Source organism: Protopterus annectens, chromosome 3.part0 (assembly GCF_019279795.1).
Source record: "Protopterus annectens isolate FY-2018-M chromosome 3.part0, PAN1.0, whole genome shotgun sequence".
NCBI classification, from domain to species: Eukaryota; Metazoa; Chordata; order Ceratodontiformes; family Protopteridae; genus Protopterus; species Protopterus annectens.
In genome coordinates this window covers 491,665,208-491,686,251 of record NC_056731.1, presented here as the reverse complement: position 1 = coordinate 491,686,251, position 21,044 = coordinate 491,665,208, and the positions used below count along the sequence as shown (strand labels likewise).

The following is a 21,044-nucleotide window of genomic DNA, read 5'->3' as shown; positions in this document are numbered from 1 at the left end:
AACATGTTGCCTGCAAACCTGCAACTAGAATGCATACAGTTGCAGTCAGATATGCAACTTAAAGAAAAAATTCTGCAAGTGTCTTTAATGGACTTTTATAAGCTGTACCTGCCTAAAGAAAAATATCAGTCACTTCACGAACATGCCCTGTTCATGACATCTCTGTTGGGGAGCACATACATTTGCAAGCATTTTTTTTCTTGTATAAGTATACAAAAAGTAAAATCTGAACTAAAATTTCACATGAGCATCTTGAAAATACTCTTCGCATTGCTACTACCTCTATCAAAACAGATATAGATGCACTGGTATCAAAAAGACAGGCTCAGTGTTCACATTAAAAATGTTATGTTCAGAAGGTTTGTTTATTACACAAAAGAAAAATCTTGGCCTGACAGCCTACACCTCCTGATATGGAAACCAAGTACAACAAGAACTAGGACAAATATGCTTGAATTCTGCAAAGGTCTGTGCCTGGCTGCACCCTTGTGAACAGGTTTTATGAATAAACATTGCCACTATTAATAAAGTCAGTTATTTGTTGAAATTTGTGAAAAGTGAAACACTGGATGACCCCTTTCAAATTTTCTGCAAACATTGGGAAACAACTCAAGTTGGAGACGTACAGTAATCTAAGGAAGAAGTACAAAAAGGTGTCATCTGATGATGCTATGCCTCATTGGGTGATCTGTACAAGTCATCTGATGATGCTATGCCTCACTGTGTGGATCTGTACAAGTAGTCAGCTGAAATGTGCACTCATGCATATTGGAGAGGCAACTGCAAAAAAGCAGGTGTGAGATTACCTTGTGAAATCGGAGTGGGTTGTCACATACCATGTTCTTTGCAGCTCCTTACTAAGTGTGGGAACCAAAGCTGAATGTATTCTAGGATCTGATAGTGCAGTAAATGTAAAAATGCAAATTGTTCACTTTTAATTAGTAAAGGTGGACAAAGAATTGTAGGTCTTTGTGCATCACCACTGGTACACCACCTTTCATCTTCAGACCAGCTTCACCAAATAGTGCAACAGCAACAAATGTGGCAACAGCTTCATCTGCAGAGTATTCGCCACTTCATCGATGCTACAGAGTGACAAAAAGCAGAGATGTTGCTGTGGATTACTTGACAGTGCCAGATGTAGTCATGTCTTGCATAATTTCAGGACAGATTCCAAAGACATTATGTAATGTGCATTTCAAAAGGACTGCTCAGTTTGGTAATACCATTTAAGATGGTAAATGGACAACTCTGGGAACCATCCACAAAAGTGAAATTGTTTTGAGTACTGAAGGACAAAGAATTGTAGGTCTTATCATTCCTGCAAGCTGTGCATCACCACTGATAAACATTTCATATTCAGACCAGCCTCACCAAATAGCAGTGCAACAGCAACAAGTGTGGCAACAGGTTCATCCGTAGAGTATTTGCCACTTTATCGATGCTACAGAGTGATGAAAGCAGAGGTCCAATATCCCAGTAGTGACGACATATCTACTGCAATGAAAATGGAAACGGAAGAATACATCAGCACCTTGGACGACATATGGACATTAAGGACATGACAGAAGACAGACATGGACATCTTTAAGAAACCAGCAAAATCAGGAGGTATGATCTCATATAAATGGAAGAGTTCCGTACCTGTTTTTGTGTGTAAAAAAAAAAAAAAAATGTTAGTTAACTGTTAGATTAAGAATTTTAAGGCAAATATTAGTTATAACAGTTATTCATTGTTCGAATGCACCTACAGTACAGCCAGGAAGTAGACTTTGGTCGCCGTGACACAAAACAGTTAACTATAGGATATATTTTATATGTGGCCCCAAAACAATTTCTGTTGACTCAATGCGGCCCGGCTTTACAGGATGCAATAGAAAGGCTACCTCTCAAGTTTTCAATGCAGCTAGAGAGGCAGAGTATGTGCTAGGAAGATTTCTGTATTGTCCTTGGAGTGAACTAAATTGCTACTTTTGAAGCATGAAGGAATACAATTGTTTTACGATTTCCAGCATCTGCCAAAGATCCGAGGAAAAGCCCTTGTCTGCATATTAACAGGTAGATGCTAAATGCTGCCAGCTTCTAGCAATGGACGTTTTGGCCTGGGAACTAGAAGTCAGATGACCAAAAATTATACAATTCTGCAAGCTATCCCAGCAATAATATTTTAGACGGTCTATATTAGAACACCGAATATTTAAAATTCGAGTGTTCCAATATAGACCCGTTTTCAGCGAACGCTGAAAATATCGAACAGAAAACCAAATGTTTTCCTAGGGAAAGAATTTGGTTGTCCGTTTCTGTTGCTTCTGTATTTTCAGCGCTCTGGTGGAAAGTTACAGGTTGGGTTCAGTAAGTGTGCGATTGAGTGCGGGTAAGGTTAGTTAGGGTGTGGGTTAATGTGTGCAATTGTGTGGACATGAGGGTTAGGGCCCGGGTGAGGTGAGTGTGTGATAGTGACGGACCTAAGGGTTAGGGTAAGTGGATAGTTAATGGTGTGTGTATAGTTTAGTGTAGGGTTAGGTGTAAGAGTTTAGGTGCATGTGTGTGGATTGCTGTTTGTTTGGTGTGCTTGTGCTATGTATGTGTTTTGGAACAGCAAATTCTTTCCTTAGGAAAAAATTTGCTGTTCTGAATGTTCGATGTTTAGTATTTTCGATTGGTAGGGTTCGATATTAGAACACTCAACATTTTGAATGTTGAGTGTTCTAATATAGACCCTATTTTAGATATTAATTTGAGAAGTCTCTTAGCAATACAGAGCACTCTGTCTTGGACCGGACAAGAACCATTCACCATAAGATCTACCTTACTCCAACAGTGAGTTACTAGGAAATAGTACAACTCTTAGATACAGAGAAGAATATAGTAAAGCTTAGTTTAGATGTTTTTGTGTGAAGCTGTACTGCAATGTTATTTTAAATATTTCCCATGGTTTTGAACTCTGTTGTTGGTGTGAATATATACTTAGTATTATCTTTTTCCCGTGGTTTTGAACTCTGTTGTTTGTGTGAATATATACTTAGTATTATCTTTTTCTTTTATACATTTAAGCCTTTCATTGTGGCAGATATGTGTAAGCCTTTCATTGTGGCGGATATGTGTAGAGATATTTATGTTTTGAGAGTACTCATTTATTTGGTGACACTGACAGCCACTCCTAATAGCCTTTGCTCTTGGTCAAACGACCATTTGTATTAGTATTACTATTACACAGTAAGATTGGACATCCTTTAAGGATCTTAGAAGTAGCTGATAAGGAGAAACTGGTGGTAGTGGAAACTACCTTACAGTCTGGGCAGAAGGACGCATAGCTAGTAAAACTTGTGCCAGCCTTTCCCAGTTGTGTGGGGTAAATCAAACCTCAAAGAGTATGTGTCAGTTACCTGGGCAGGGACACGAAGCACTGGTTGGACAGACAGGGTGCTGGAGGTCTTGGCGTGGTATCTCAGCTAAGATCTCAACTCTATAGCTGTGCCATTGAGAAGTCTTATTGGGGATTTGGAGAAAGAGCCAGAAATCAGCCCCAGACAGACTGTGATCTTTGTGCGCTCTCAAGGGAAACTGCACTTGATGCAGAACGCTGCATCTGGAAATACTTGTATGTGTACCTGTCATCCTCTCAGTCAACATTCCCCCACTGTTGCCAGTGGGGAGGATTGAGGCTCCTTGATTACTGGTTGGCAGTGGTTGGGGCATCACAGGCTCAAATTCCCCCACCAACTACACCTTTCAGAACTTTACATAACATCTTTCCTACTCAAACCCTCTGCCTGACCCTCCTTATCCAATTTTGTACCTTACTATACCCCTTCATGCCCTCTATGTAAGCACAGACCAACATAATCTTCAAATCTACAAACCCAATAAAACCATTGCAAATGTGCTATACAAGTATTCAGTATCTTACAGCTGGTGCAAACTTTTACTCAACATAAGAATCACACCCCAGCAAATTCAAAAAAAGAATTAAAAAAATATCTAGCCAAATCATGGCTATGTCCTGCCATGACCCCACATAAAACCCTATCCCTTTCTACCTACTACTAATTCTATTCACTTCTACTTATACCCTCAGGAAGTCAATGCCAAACATGATCTACCTCATTTTCCTTGTTTAAATGTCACCATGTATAAAGTTATGCTTCCACTTTGCTTAGAACTAACTTTTCCTTTCTTCTTACACTTATACCTACTAACATAATTCATAATTAACAAGTTTAACAATTTGCTTCTTTTCGGTTCCCTGTATAATATGAAAGTGTAAAAAGCTATTCTTCCATGTGTTTCTGTACATTTTTACATAAGCTGATCATGCTAATAACTTAAGTATACATCTTCTATTTGAAAACTGCTTTATACCAGTCATATATTTGAATTTTACATCCCTGTATGTAATTAATGTACTTTGCTTCTTTTTTATACGATTGGATACGTATTTTTGGAGCTTTTCTCCTCGGGTCTCCACTGAAAATGGGCTTGAGCTCAGATGGCCCAAACTGGTTAACAAATGTCAAGTAAATAAATAACTACATTTAAAATTTTCACACAGACAGACAGACCTGGGAAAGGCTGGAACAGATTACCTACTCTACCAACTTTGCCCAGACTACAAGGAAGATTCACTGCCACCAATCACTTACTATAAGGCTCTTATAAAAGGTATCCAATTATACTGAATGAAATTAATATTCATACAAAATGATAGCGTTGACAAAAAGGCTTTCAGGAATGGCCTGAGTTATCACCAAATAAATATGTGAAAATGCCCTCAAAACTTAAAATATTTTCAAAAAAGGACAAGCCACAATAAAAAGTTTTAATACATTTGATAATAAAAAGAACATGAAAATACTAAATATCTATTTACTTTAAACAGAATAGTTTCAGCCAAAGGAAATATTGAAAATAACACAGCTGGAAAGAGTTACACAGTTAAAGAAAAACACAATGCTCAACTATTCTCACTATACTTTGACTAATCTAAATGACTGTGCCTACTTACGGAATAGAGTAAGGCAAGATAATGGTGGTGAGTGGTCCTTGTCAGATCCAAGACAGAATACAGAATGCGAAGAGCAATCTCCTACCAACATCTATTTCTAGCTTATGGAATGACAAACATCTGGTCATCAAACTCGGTTTCCTGCAGTACCCTTCTTCACTAGGGGTTCCCAGGATTTTAGCACCTACATGTCAATAATACACTCAAGAGCATTGCTCAGGTGTAGTGCATCTTCTAGAACTCATAAAACTATTCCACTCTTCCTATAGGAGCTACAACCTATTCTCTAGCACAGACATTGCATCTGTTGCTCCATTCAAAACTGTGGGACATCTTTATGGCTCAACCTATAAAGTAATTTAATTTCAGATGTATTTTAAATTTTGATATTAACCTATTCTTTCATACATTATATTTATTATTATATATAATTATCAATATTATAGTATACATTTAATTCAGTTACAATAATATACGTGCTTTTCCTTCCAGCAGGACCAGAGCTTATACATTTTAACACAAGCAAGCCTCAAATACATTTTCAGTACAAGCATCTGTACAAATCAGTTTGATATACAAATGACAATTTCTTACAAAATTTCAGCTAGCTGTGCTGACATATGTTAGTCCCCACTTCTCCTGGCAAGGCTGGCAGTACCGCCTATCATACATTATACACCTATTTCACTTAATAAAAACCGAACTGTAAAATACATGCTACAAAATAATCAAATAGAAAATAGTACATAGCTCACAGTTTAGTTAAAATTTGAATATCCTTTATTGAAAACAAAGGAGCGATCCTAATTAAGTACAATGAAAAGCATCAACAACATTCCTTAAGATAAGATGGACTATGAGAATGGAGCTCACAAAAAAATAAGGTGAGAGACTTGTTTGTTCATTTTCTCTAAAACCTGGCTGCGTAGTAACGTTAGTGACAGTGCTGCGAACCTAGATGGACCAACTCTCTTTAGAGCAGATAGATGTAAAGCACAGTGTGGTAAAGCTAAAGGTGGTGGTGTATGCATCTATGTTAATAACAGACAGTGCAAAGACTGTAAGCAGGTTCAATCATACTGCTCCAAAGATGTGGAAATATTGGCACTAAAATGCAGACCTTTCCAAGTACAAAAGGGAAATCAGTGGTATACATGTCACAGCACTGTACACCCCCCAGTGCTAACACCACTGAAAGTCCACATAAACTCCATAATATATTGCACATGTGATAGCAGGCGATTTCAACAGAGCTGAGCTTAAGGAGGTGCTACCCCATTTTTATCAGTATGTGGATTTACCCACCAGAGGGGAATTATAGGCAAAGTTTACAGCAACATTAAAGGAGCCTTTGAAGCACCTCAACATAGGCAGTTCTGATCACACTGCCATCCTGCTTCTGCCCATCTACAAGACTGCTTTGATCAGAGAAAAAAACGACAACTAAACAGATCAGAGTCTGGCAGGAGGGTTCAACGGATTGCCTTCAGGACTGTTTCAATACCACCTGCTGGGAAGTATTCAAAGCAGCAGCTATGCACAACCTCCAGTTAGACACCTATACCAAATCAGTTCTTGCCTACATAAATAACAGGCCAAATCTGAAAAAGAGCATCAAAGAGGAAGTATGGGAGGAAAATTCAGATCTGCTTCCAAGGCATGAGGGACAAAAGAAACCTATGGCAGGGCATACAGCATCTCATGGATTATAAGACCAAAACACCCCAGTGTGGCTTGGAAAAACACCCCAAGAACACCCCAAAAGCTTGGAATTCCTAAATGATCAGAGCTCCTTCTTTGGCAGATCGAACACCACCGTACCATCTAAAACAAACACTGACAAACAGGAGATGGTGCTCACCTTAAACTCGAAGGAGGTGAGACTTCAGCTTAAGAAAGTGAATCCTGGGAAGGCTGCTGAGAACAGATAACATACCTGGCAAGGTGTTGAAGGGGTGTGCTGATCAGTTATGTTTGGTACCGACAGACATCTTCAATTCATCCCTTGCTATGGAGAAAGTTCCCTTGTGTTACAGAAACAAGTATTGTCCCACTCTCAAAGAAACCCAACCCTAGCTGCCTAAATGATTTCAGACCAGTCATCTTAATCTCAGTCATGAAGTGCTTTGAGAAGATTGTGAAGAAACATCTATCTGTGGGTCTGCCTAAGTCATTCAATCTGCTCCAGTTTGCATACTATGCGAATATATTGACTGCACATACGATATCAGTTACACTACACCTTGCACTAAAATACCTAGAAGGGAGGAACAACTATGTAAGGCTGCTATACATCAACTTCAGTTCTACGTTCAACACGGATACTGATGCAACTGGTGGATAAGCTCATGAAACTCAGGATAAACAAGCACCTATATAACTGGACTCTACTTTGATTGGTAGATCCCAATAGACATGCACTGGAAACAGCTCTCAATGCATAGTCCTGAATACTGGTGTTCCCCATGGTTGTGTGCTCAGCCCCTTGCTCTTCATCTTCACCCATGACTGTAGTGCAAAACATAACTCAAACCATATTATAAAATTCACTGGTGATACCACAGTCATGGGTCTCATTAGTGGTGGGGATGAACATAACTACAGGGATGAGGTGAATATTTTGACTGCCTGGTGTGACAGGAACAATCAGGACCGGAATGTTATCAAGACCAAAGAAATGATTATGGACTTCAGGAGAAAGGCAACAGTTCACCATCCACTCTAGCAAAGGGGAGGTAGTTGAGAAATTCAAAACAACCAAGTTCCTGGGCTTTCACATCTCAGATGACCTCTCATGGACTGTTAATACCAACCTTAGAGTCAAGAGGGCTCAACAGAGGCTTCACCTCCTGAGAAAGCTCAAAAAGGCCAGGCTCCCACTGTCTGCTCTTACCACTTTTTACAGGGGAACTATTGACAGCATCCTCAGTAGCAACTTCAAAGCATGGTTCTGCAACTGCACAGTTGCTGAGAAGTACAGGGGGTGGTGAGGGTGGCTGAGAAAATTTTGGGCACAAACCTCCCTTCTATTCAGGAGCTTTTCTTTACAAGAGCAAGAAAGAACAAAATACTAGTGGATTCAGCCCAAAATTGACTCTCATAACTTGTGTCTGGAAGGAGGTACTGCAGGTTCTGCTGTAGACTACCAGATTCAGGAACAGTTTGTATCCTACAGCTATTAGACTTATTAACTCTGACACCAACCATAATACCAAATACATTGAAGCCTCTTTTCTTCATTTAATACTGCTGCTCTGAGCAATTACCTCCAGTATTACTGTTATGCAATATTATGGCTATACTGAGTTACGTCGTTATCAAGTGCAATGCGGTAACTAAACAGCTATTTACTAGTCTCAATTTATTCTCTATCTTAACCATGAAGGGGTTTGGTGGTGGGCATTTATTTTTAATCATTGGATAATGGATATGGAGTGTGTTTATGTAATGTGAACTACCTCTTGCATGTCATACCTGTTATTTTCTTTCTTATGGTATTCTCTGATACCGCTGTAGCTAGGTTATTTGCACTGCATTTCTCTGCTGAGCTGACATTTGTAATTTCCTTTGAGCTGCACTTATGTGGTCCTAAATGACAATAAAGTTTCTTTGAATACACGCGCACACACACCCTTTACTACAGAAGGCTCAGAGCAAGAGGCAGTTGAGAAACTGAAAATAGCCACCATGATATTAGTGGGATTTGTCAGTCATCAGTTTTAAATTAGTTCATTAGTAACAAAAATACTTGAACCATTTTCAGTTTTCTTCTTTATATCAATCTCCTATTTTATTAACTTTAAAATGACTTTTGGATTTTTGGACAAAAATAATTAATAAAAAGCCCCTCAGTTGGGAAAAATATTCACTATCCATTCCCTACGTAACCCTATACTGCAATCACCCCACACACATACAGTTATCCAAGACCAGTCATTCCTCTGCAGACAAACACACACAATCATTTGAAACCAGTCATTCCCCTGCAGAGATGTATACACACACACTTCCCCAACAACCCCTTCAGTAGCCTGTACATGTGTACACTACTACAAATATGACATCAAAACAAATCATTTCCCCAAAGATCCTTTGTCTGTCCATGTATGATCCCATGCACCAAATGACATTAAAATGAAATTTCACACAAATACCCCTTTAGGCTTCAGACATATGTACATGCATGCACAAAAGCACTAGATTATATCAAAATGAAACTTTTCCCCCCAATTACCACTTCAGGCTGCAGTAGTCTGTACTTGTATGCACATAAGCACCAAATTACATCAAAATAAAACACTTGTTAAGCATCCTTTCAGAAGACTGTCCATGCACTGCACAAGCACCAAAATGGCACCAAATGAAGCATTTCCCCTATAGATCCTTTTTGCAGTGTATCCCCAAAACCCTTCAGTAGTCTGTGCATCCATGCATGCACACGCACCAAAATGGGTACTTTTCTGTTATCAGGGCAACACTTCCAAATGAGTGCTTGGAATCTTACCATGCGGTCGTACTGATCTCACAGCTGCTGCTGAAGTGGGACACTTGTTGCTTGAATTTAAAGAGCTGCTATGGCAGTTGAAGGTAAATGTCATTACTACACCAGGTTTGAATGAAGTCATGTCCCTCACAAGTTTTTTGAAATTAAAAGCAGATTTTAATTTATAGTATTACTGTTCAATACAAAGACACAGTAATAACTTGACAATTATCATTTATTTGGATTTTAATTTGCATATATATGTTAATGTTTTGCACGGATAGTATTTAGGTTGTCTGATACATATGTACATTTGACATTTTGTGGCTATTCTGCATTTATTCAGTTACACCTATAAGTTTTTGCACATGGCATTTTAGGGAGTCTGTCTTTTATAAGTTTGAATTTGTGACATCATATTCAAGTGTTTAATTACACTAATTTATTTTATGTATTTAAGATGCAATTGTGCTTGAATTGGTTATTCTGAAGAAGTCACTATAATACTGACGAAAGCACTCAATTAAATTATATATATTTTTTTCTCTCATCCAGTCTGCTTTTTTCTGGAGTGGTCTTTTTTGGCTTGTTGGTTTCCCCATGTATGCACAACCACCAAAATGAAACAGGTCCCCTAATGACCACCCCCTCAGCAGTCTGTCCACACATGCACAAAAAGCAAATGACATCAAAATGAATACACAAAAAGCAAATTACATCAAAATTAATAAATTTACCCAAGGTTCCCTTAAGCAGTTTGTCCATGTATGCAAAAACACAAAAATGAAACATTTAACTGAATGACCTGTTCAATAGCCTGTCCATGTATGCACATAAGGAGCAAATATCAAAATGAATAATTTCACCAACATGATCTATTCAGTATTGTGTGCATGTATGCACACAAGCACCAAATGACATCAGACTGAATCTTTGTCTACATATGCACAAGAACGAAATGCCATAAAAATGAATCATTTCCAAATAGGAGACCTTAAGCAGTTTGTTCATGTATGCAGAAGCACCAAAATGAAATTCCCCCCCCCAGAGGACCCCTTCACTGTTTTGTCCAATGTATGCACAAGCACCAAAATAAATTTCCCCCAACAACCCTCTCAGAAATCTGTCATAGGTTCATACTAGGCTATCTGCCCTAGGGCATTTATAAGCCTAGCCAGAGTGTGTGTGTGGCTTTCACCACCCCTTAGGATGAGAATACTATTCCCATTAGTTTGCTGTGCCTCTGTCCAGCAATGACACAGAGATGATTCCCAGGGTAAACCTACGATCTCCCATCCACTCGTCAAGATTTCGCTTGAACAGAGTCAGTGAGGGGCTCTGCCTCACATGGACTGGGATTCTGTTCCATAGTGTAGGGAGTCTCTGGGTGATGAATCTGTCCCTCCAGCACGTCCTATTTATATCCGTGTTGAGGTTTAAGTCTCTTGCTCTCGTGGCTCTGGTGGATTTGGATTTTTTGAGGTGGAGCATGTCCATTAATTCCGGGTTGGACATGGTCTTGTAGGTCAGGCACAGATCACCTCTGAGCAGACGGTATGCGACTGAATAGAGCTGGAGTTTCTTCAGTAGGGCAGCGTATGACATATGTTTGAGCCCCTTTATCCTTTTGGTGAGGAACTTTTGGGGTCTTTCCAACTGCTGCAGGTGTCAGGTAAGGTACATTCCGAATGGGGCGTTGTACTCAATCATTGGTCTGATAAGTGAAGAGTACAGGGGTACAATGACCTCTCCTGATCTGGATGCGAATCCCTTCATGATCAGGTGGGCAATGTAGAAGGTCTTCCTAACCACTTTGGCAATGTGTGTGTCAAGAGAGGTTACTGTCAACTTGGGTCCCCAGGTCCCCGATAGATGTTTAATGGATTACCACCTATGTGGTAATTAGGGGTTACCTTGTTTTTCCCAAAGGGTATGACTATACATTTTTTGGCATTTAGCTTAAGGCCATGGCTCTGGCACGAGTTATCCATTTCTATGAGACCTCTCTGGAGGATGTCTGTGTCTGATGGAGTGTCAATTATGGTGCCCAGTTTGCAGTCATCTGCAAATTCTAATTCGGTCAGCCACAATCCCCCTATGTTGCCTGCACTTCAGAAAAATAAATGCCGAACAAGAGGGGGCCCAGGACTGAGCCCTGTGGGACACCGCTCGTGACTGGCTTAGAGTCTGACATGGCACCAGCAACTCTAACCCTGTGGGTTCTGTCCTTGAGCCAGTTTGCAACCCATCTTGTGACATATGGGTTTACATCTAAGCTGGTGAGCTTTTCTATGATGCCCGAGTGGAGTATTGTGTCGAACGCTTTTGCTAGGTCAAGGTAGGCTGTGTGAACTGCCTTACCCTCATCAATGGCCTTAGTGACAGTTTCGAAAAAGTCGACCAAGTTCAAGAGGCAGAATCTGCCCTTGACAAAGCCAAATTGGGTAGGATCCAGTGTCTGTAGGTCCCCAATGTCTTTATTTATGAGTTCCATTATGATCCTCTCCATAGCCTTGCAGACAATGCTCGGCAAGCTTATGGGGCGGTAATTTCCAGGGTCCGTAGAAGCACCGCCTTTGTGGAGTGGGACCACAGTTGCCATACGCCATTCTTTGGGTACGTATCCTGTAGTAAGGCTAAGATTAAACAGCCTTATGTGTGGGTTTAGTTCCTCATTGAGTTTGTGTAGCACACAGCCGGGGACACCGTCCGGTCCCATTGATGCTGTGTTTTTTGCTTTAGAGAGAGCAGCTCTCACCTGGGCATCTGAGAGGTTTGGGAGGCTAGACTCTGGTGGGATAGATATTTCTCCTTTTGGGGGGGAGGGGGGGGGGGTTTGCACTGAACCTGTCTGCCAGTATGTTGGCAATGTCTGTGGGTTCAGTGATTTTTGTATCATTTTGGACCAATTCTGAGCATATCTGGGAGTTTCCACCCAGGTTTCTAACATAGCTAAAGAAGGCCTTATGATTGTCTTGTGTCTTTAGCGATTTTTCTCTCAAAGTTGGCCTTGGATGATTTTATGAGTGATCATAGTTTTTTGTTAGTATTGATCAGAGATGCCTTCCCTTTTAGGGATTTTGCTCCGTCATGTAGTAGCTTTCTCCTCTTGTTGTATAGTTTGTTTATGGCTGGGGTCCACCAGACCGGGCGCCTGCCTTTGGTGGAAAGGGTCTTGATTTTATTAGGGATTGCTTGATCCATACATTCCTGGAGGTGCTCGTAGAAGGCATTTGTAAGGGTTTCAGCAGCATGGGTTGTGGTTTCCACTGGCTCAGGGGCCTTGAAGGATACCACTCCAGTCTTAAGAAGTGTGAAGTTTGCTTTTGAGAAGTTCTTCATTGTGGTCTTTTTTGCTGGGGTTGGGGGCGGGATGTGGATCTCCAGTGAGATTAATTTATGGTCTGATCTCACCAATGAGGGATACACTTCCGGTGTGGAGCATTTTGTCCCCATGTTTGTGATGATCAGGTCTAGTATATTTTCTCCTCTTGTGGGTATGGTGACTAGTTGTTCCATAGCATTTGAGTTTATGAACTCCAGGAACCTTTGGGCTAGGGTGTTGGGGCTTGAGTAATGTTCCCAGTCTATGTTTGGGTAGTTGAAGTCACCCAATATGATGGTGTTTGGAGAGACATTCATACTCTCCAGTGTCTTCAGGAAGGCTGTGTGGGTTTCCTGAGTTTGAGAGGGTGGTCTGTAGCATGCTACAAACTGTAGGGCAGTTTTACCTATGGTTAATTGCACCTGGATGGTCTCCGATGCTTCGTGCGTTGCCACTAACCTGGAGGTGCGTTGCCACTAACCTGGAGGTGTGGGTATCCTTTATGAATATGGATACTCCCCCCTCCTTTTGTGGTTCGGTCCAGATTTTGGGGCCGGAACGCATGATATGAGGTATAACCTGATAGTGCTGGGGTGCTCTCAGGAGCCTTGAACCAGGTTTCAGTCACAGCACAGACATCGATGTTCTCCATACTGAGGAGGGCTTCGAGGGCGTGCATCTTGAGGTTTAGACTTCTGGCATTGAGCAGTATTACCCTTAGTTTTTACCATTTTTGTGTTCTAGGGCAGTAGGTTTATCATTTGAGCCTTGCCTAAAAGGCACTATGGGGGTGGCAAGAGCCTTTGCCAATATCCAGAAGCCCAGGGGTGACAGGTGCAAGCCGTCCCTTGCAAAGCAGCGTGGCTTGTCAAGCATGTCATCCTAGGCAGACAGACATTGGATCCCCTTAGAATGACACCAGTAATTAAGCCAATTATTAAAGCTGATCATTTTGTCTCTGTATTGTGGCATCATTCTTGGTGAGGGTAGGATACTGCTCAGGGTCAGGGTCATACCGGCCTGGGCTACATAATCTGAGAGCTCCTCACAATGACTGAGTCATACTTGTACTTGCTGTGGAGTGACCTGAGTGCTTGTGTTATGTGGCGGATTCTAGCGCCCAACAGGCAGCTTACTGTGATCTTTTCCTTGTTCAGTCTGGTGAGTGGGACGTCAGTGTGTCTGACTATGGAGTCACCTATAACAAGTGTGTCTGGCATTGTGTTTGGCCTTAAGGGCTGTGACTGTTTAGCACACTGACTTTGAGAACTGTGTGTTGCATGTCTTATGTCTTGAGGTGGCAGTTGCTTGGGTGTCTGCTTTGGAGGCCTCTGTAGTTTTGGTAGATTTTTGATCAGTGCCTCCGAGTATGTCTGTGTGTTCATGTGTTTGTTTTGCAGTTGTGATAGTTCTATGTGAAACTGGGTTTGTGGTGTGCGTGGTTTCCTTCTCCTCCTGTCTGGTCTTGCCAGTCCCGAGTTGAGAGCTCAGCCTCCAGTTTGGCTATATAGTCGCATCTCTCACATGTATTTGTGTTTTGTGGGAGAAGGAGTGGGTTGTCTGTGTACATGAGGCAATTGTAACATTGCCTCAAGATGCCCAGATTCACCAGCTGAATAGGAGAGGACACTAGCAACTGACCCCTTTGACATGCTAGAAAAAGTGAAAAAGTTTGCTGTGTAACTGAGTCAGAAGGGACCTATAGGGAAATGGGTTCTCAAGGGGATTCTAGGCTAATGTAGTACTTTGTTTAGTATACCAGTACTTTACCTATATAAAAATGCTTTAGGAGCAAGTGCTGAGCTTTTGAGATAGAGAATAGACTGTTTAGATTGCAAGTAGAGAAGTTCTAAGGGAAAAATTGAAGAGCAGACTTTACGGAGCCAGAAATAGCTTAACCTTGTTAACCGGCGCTGCCCAATGGTGCTCTATGGGCAACTCTGCGCTAAAGCGGGCTTTATAGCAGGGGGTTGAAAAGAGCTAGGAATTCACCCAAAATGGCCTGAAAAGAGCTAGGAATTCACCCAAAATGGCCAATAGACTACAAGTTTCTGGCTGGTGCCACTCCTCTAGGGACAAATAGGCTGCTCAGTGCTCCCCACTCCCACTGGTGAACAAAGAAGCTTCCTTTTATCCAAATAAGGATATGGAATAGCACAGGAACCAAGACAAAGCCCAGAGATCAGCAAACTCTGAAGACTGGACTATTCTAGTTCAGTAAGGCGGGAAAACAAGATGTTTTTGTCTTTGTCTTTTTTGCAGAAAACAGAGGAAAAACAGACAGTAAATGCTATAAATGCTTTTAAACGGCTAGCGCACTTGAGTTTGTTAGCCTACAGGTAAAATTAAGCAACAAATAACTTTTTAAAAGTGCAAAACAGTTAATTAACACAAAAACAGTTTAAATAGAATGCAGAGCTGTATAAACAGGCAATAAACAGGCAAAAATGCAGTCACTAAGCAGTAAATAATCAAAAAGCCAGAAAAAAATACTTAAATAAGTTATAGCAAATAGTTATAACAAATGCTCCGAAATATACTGTATATTTCCAAAATGTTTGAGAAGGACAGTCAGAACACAAGAAGGTTCAGGCGAAAGAGAAAAAAAAAAAAGTTTTGTTTTACTTTTTGAAAGGGAAAAATGTCCAGGTATGCAAAAGCAAAATTGACATGAAAATGAATAATTTCCCTTCACAGTTCCTTTAAGTGGATTGCCCATGTATGGTCAAGCACCAACATGAAGCATTTTCTGCAGTCAGGTTCCTCCATGTATGCACAAGCACCAAAACGAAACATTGCTCCTAATGACACCCTCAGTAGTATGTCCCATGTACGAACAAGCACCACCAAATGACAAGAAAATGAATCATTCCCCTGAAGGTTCCCTTAATTACTTTTCCATGTATGCACAAGCTCAAAAATAAACATTTTCCCCAATGACTTTTAGTCTGTATACATAATAATCACAAAATTACATCAAACTAAATTTCCCCCAAGGATCCCTTACTTTGTCTGTGTATGCACAAGCACAAGAATTAAACATTTCCCTCGGCGACCCCTTCAGTACTTACATATGCACAAGCACTAAAAAGAAAGCTTCCCCAACGACCTCAGAATCAGCAAGTAATACTAATGACACTGACTGCTTTAAACCCAAAATCCTCACCCAGTAGGGTTGCCACCTTTTCAAATGGCCAAAGTGGGACATTTTCAGGACACACATCAGATTTTACAGGCCGACACATACCCACGGTCAGTACAAAGGATAGAACTTAAACTTGTTTTCCTAAATAAAAGCTTATTCTTGTAGCAGTTTAGTTCCTTATTATGTTTCTTGTAACATTTAGGTATTTTAGATACAGAAATAACTATTTTATGCAACTATTACATAAAATATGGGACATAATTATGTCCTACAATCTCAGGGCATTTGCCCTTTTTAATATTTTTTGTCATGACACAACTGCCCAAAGAGGGACCATCCCTCTCAAAGTGGGACAGGTGGTAACCCTATCACCCAGTGCCTTTCCCGCCAAATTACCAAACAAAAAATAGAAAAGTACTGCAGATGCTGCAAGAAGACAATAATATATTTACCTTATCACCACTTGTGCATTGACAGCAATGGACATTTTCAAACTTCAATCACTCTCGAATGAGGAGTGGAGCGAGCTAAGACTAAGTTCTCGTCGGTCTGGCCAGCAGATGATAATCACTTAAGAAAAAGCACAGTAAGGTCAAACAAACCCAACGTAACTGCCAATGTGTACCCCTATGTGACCTGCCGCTGAACCCTGACCAGACTGAACTATTCAGTCAGTCAAGGGTGAGGCAGACCAATGCACCTGCTTAGGGCTGCTTGCGGTATAACCCAGAATCGGAAGTTGAAATCCCCCCAGCTAGAAGTCGGGAAAGCCAAGCACCAGCGGAGGCAGAGCACAATAGTGCGAACCATCGGATCTTAATTTGATTCCAAAAGAAAATAAAATTGCGGTTACGTGTATTTTCAATGGTATTACATTTTGGGGCCCCTAACCTTCACGAGGCGGTACGCGACTGTCTATGTCGCCTACCAGCTCTAATTACAGCACTAATGTAGCAAAGGTTTGAGAACCCATCCAGAGCATCCCTCCAAAATATAAACAAAAAGCAGATATGCCTACATCTACTCTTGCGCCCATTACCTAAGGTGCCGAGATAACTTGTTTCTCATAGTTTACTCGGACTGTTGAGTTTTTAAATTACATGAAACTACTAACCTTCAGTCATACAACATAAAGCTCCACTAAAAGTTGCCGTACGGCGTAGTAACAGTTATACTATACAAGGGGGCTGTGCTCCTTATTTTATCAGCTGACTTACTCCAATGGTCACAAGACTTTTATTTCGATCTGCAGTGCAGCATGGCTTTCTCTGGGAGTGTGTTTTCTTTCTGCTATCTCTTCTTTCTTGGGATTTTCAGTATATCATTATTAAATGTTGTGAGTAATTTATTTTTAAACTTTTTTACAACTATTTTCGATGCTTTAAGCAGAATTTTAAATGTTTTTTAAGTAACTTCCGCATTCAAATAAGGTAATGATGCGATGTTAAGGCTAATCTGTGTTTGGTTGCATTTGTTTACAATCTACTGCCAAATTTGATCTTGGGCAGTTTCATCTCATTGTTTCACTAGTAGTAGAATTTACGCTATTCTTTTATTGCAACTAAAATTTAAATCATTCGAATCTGCGTAGCTATGTATACGCAACACACGCACATGATCTTTGTTTTATTTTGTCCAGTGCCATTTCTTAAGTTTATTTAAATAGTATTTAAAATTATATGTATATATATATATATATATATATATATATATATATATATATATAAAATTTATTTTTTTGCTGAAGTTTGTATTTTTAGTAGGGAAATATGTATTCTGTTCAGAAAGATGCAGTTTCTATTGGGGTGCAATTCTGGGAAGACGACTACTTTCTGGTAGTTGGATTACCTTTCCGAAAATCATGGCTGTGCCTTTCACTTCATTCCAGATAGCTGGCCCAGAGTGATGTTTGTCAGTTTGTTAAAAGAGGATAGCTTCCTGGTATGTAAACCTAAGTCTGTCATGAGACAGGATGCAAACTCCTGGTTTATCAAACCGCTATGTACATTAGATGAACAGATAGAGACCTAGGCTGAGGGAGGGGCAGCAAGATCTCTGCAGGAGCTCTAACTTCACTAGCTATACGTGTGACAGATACAGTAGGACCTATTTAATTCCGATACTTTATTTTATTTGTGGGTTGTTGACTGGATTAGCGCTCGTTTTTATAGGGGACCCAACTTAATAGAAAAATGTAGATGCAATAGAACAGTACGTAATAAAACAATTACACAGGTGTCTGTCAAATACAGTGCTGTTATGACACTGTTGTGTCTGTTACATTGCCCTATTGTACTCAGCATATTTGAATGTGTTTCTAGTAATACGAGTGGCATTGGGTGATTTTCTTGGTCACATAGATTTAGTAGTAGTTGCTCGTGCATTAACCGACAGGAAAGTTATAGATTGGTACTGTTTTTGTTAACGTTTCGCGTTTCAGTGAGTTGCACCTGTTGCTAGATAGAAAGTGCCGCCATCAAACATCAATGTAAAACTGCCTATTTTTAGCTTGTTTGGTAATATGTTTTATTGTATTACTATGCGCTAGAGACACCATCTCCAACGTAATTGTTTGCAATGTTTAGTGTTAGAACTTTCAACGAAGAATCCTTTTTGTGGATGATTACTTAGTTTAATGCGAGGTTTAAGATGGGACCTCAGTAGAAGGCAACAGGCGAGTGTTCCTTTTTATATACTTTTATTTTCAAATGATAGCTAATAAGCATAACAAAGGGGTTCTTCGGTTGGATTCTGGGCTGGGAGTGCCGCCTGTGCGGAGTCTGCATGCCCTCCCTATGGCTTTTCCCGGGTGGCCCGGTTACCTCCCACATTCCAAATGCATGCAATGGTGGAATATATACTTTTAAACTGTCCATATGTGTTGGTGCATGAAAGGAATCTATACCTCTCAACCTCTTAGAGCAGGAAATCCGAACAAAGCCATAATTAAAAGTGGGACAAAGGCCCGAAACATGAACAGTTTTTAAATATTCCATTTACATACTTAGAAAAGTTAACAGAATAACAAGTTTTGCATTAGCACGCATTTTCTGAAGTCAAATGCCTGTCCTTATTTTCTAACTTCAGTCTTTAAAGATTTGCCATAAAACCACGATTTTATGAAAAACGGACCAAAAATATTAGGCAAAAATCTGGATATTCTGCGAAAATCTGTACAGTTGAGAGGTAGACAAGGACAACTGTGATAGGGCTACCTGCCCTGCGGTGTGAACCTTGGCTTTAGATGATAATCAACTGTTAAAGTGGCCCGCTCGACCACATATGCAAAATAATGGAGAAAGGGTTATGGCTGGATGAATGGATGCAGCTCTCTAAAGGAATTGTGAAGTATGATTGAGTGTAAAATGGCCATTGTTTAAACACCAGTCCAGTTGCTTATTTGTGCTTTCATAAAATGAACACAGTTTACTTTTCCTAGTTTCTCCAGTGCAGTAGAAAATATCATGTTTTCTCTGGATGCTTTTGTCTTCTTCTGCGTCTACTAGTTTTAAACAGCTCTTTTTGAGAAGCTTCATACACAATTTCTTTTTATTTCATCCTCCCATTTTTAATGAGATGTTCATTATCAGTAAGCCACCAAATATTGTTATTTATTTATTTTAGCCATGCTTGTTTGTTTGTGTCTTTCGTCTTTTCCCGGTTAGGGGTCGCCACAGCGGAACTCCGGTCCGCTAATGATTGGTAGTTGATTTTTTACGTGCCGAGTTACCAGCCCTGACACACAACCTTCAAGATAAATGTTAGCCTGGCTGTCTCTGGCATGAAGGGATGAAGCCCTGCCAATGGCTCAGATGCCCAGAGTTTGATTAATGGCTCAGGTGCTGGAAGAACTTGGGTGGGAAAGATGGGGCTGAACAGATGTTGCCGACCCATATCCATTCTGCAGAGAGGGTGGGAGGTGGCTGTGGCTTGCTGTTTTGCAAGACTTGGGTGTTCCACCCTGTAGAGCATGGGCTTGCTGAGTACATGCTGTCTTTGTACAAGTGGAATGGCTTGAGTAAGTCCATGCTGTAGATGTTTCTGCAGCAAGGCAACACTTTTAAATGGAGTTCAGAAGGACCATTGTGGGGAGTTAGACTGGAGTATGAATTTGAAATATCAAAGTAAACTAGTAGTCATTGGTTATGTCAAGAAATTTAAGATATAACCTCATACAATATACTGATCTCATCCATCACACATTCTGGTTTCAGTATATTGGCAGATAAATTTAGTAACTGACTTTATCCCATTTGTACACATTGTCCCCCCCCCCAAAAAAAAAACACTGAAAACTGTGTCCTTAGAAATCAGTTTGAAATGAGTCTTATTAGTTTTAGCCTCTGACAGGGATTTTGTTTCCTCTGAAAAGAGCATTCCAGGCTGCATTCTCATCATTGCCAACTTTGCAGTCTCCAGACCTCTACTTTAAACTCCTCATCTTTATCATATCCATTGGGTTTCAGTCTGACAACAGGAGACCAGTCACTTTGAATCCTCTGCACAAGGGTGGCCTCTCTACAGACTCAAGTCATTGTTTATTTAGTCACACCAGCATTATGCAAAGCCATGGAAGGTATCCTAAGAGAACTGTTTTATATGGTTGTAGACAAATTAACTGATCTCAATCTCAATCCATTTGAGCTTGTGAAAGGCAGGTCCTGTATACTGAACCTTTGTAAGTCTTTTTTGAAGTGGTTGCAGAGACAGTGGGCAGCAGTCACTCAGTGCATGCTAATTTTATCAACCTCCTAAGGCTTTTGACATCATCACAATGCTGGTATTATTTAAAAGTTACACAAACTTCATGTAAACACTTACACTGAGTATTGGATTGCAAACTTGATATCCAGCAGTTTCCAGATTATGAGAGTTGCTGGATCTTTCTGTGAATGCAGAATTTTAACTAGTGGGGTACTATAGAGATTTGTGCTGGGACCTCTTCTGTTTGGCATTTATTTGCAGACTTTCAAGTCAGTGCCACAGAAATGTGATTGCTGATGACCGAGGACTGTTATCCGCTCACCCACTGATACTAAACAACGCAGCAAAGGTTAGAATATTCCCCATATTCAGTGTACCTCAT

At 40.4% G+C, this 21,044-nt stretch overlaps 1 protein-coding gene and 1 long non-coding RNA gene across 2 annotated transcripts in view; one reads left to right on the top strand and one right to left on the bottom strand.

Annotated features, from left to right (window-relative positions):
* Window positions 1-346: 346 nt before the first annotated feature.
* Window positions 347-16,496, bottom strand: LOC122796443. The gene is made up of 2 exons (XR_006363976.1): window positions 16,411-16,496; window positions 347-1,644 (listed from the first exon to the last, which is right to left on the bottom strand). It is a non-coding gene; the product is annotated as an uncharacterized LOC122796443 (long non-coding RNA).
* Window positions 16,497-17,127: 631 nt separating this feature from the next.
* The window catches only part of GLB1 (galactosidase beta 1), a 1,256,403-nt gene continuing 1,252,486 nt past the window's right edge, over window positions 17,128-21,044 (top strand). Inside the window, exon 1 of the mRNA XM_044064915.1 lies at window positions 17,128-17,294. Coding sequence (XP_043920850.1) covers window positions 17,217-17,294 — 78 coding nt within the window. The 5' untranslated portion in view covers window positions 17,128-17,216. The remainder of the gene's footprint in view (window positions 17,295-21,044) is intronic.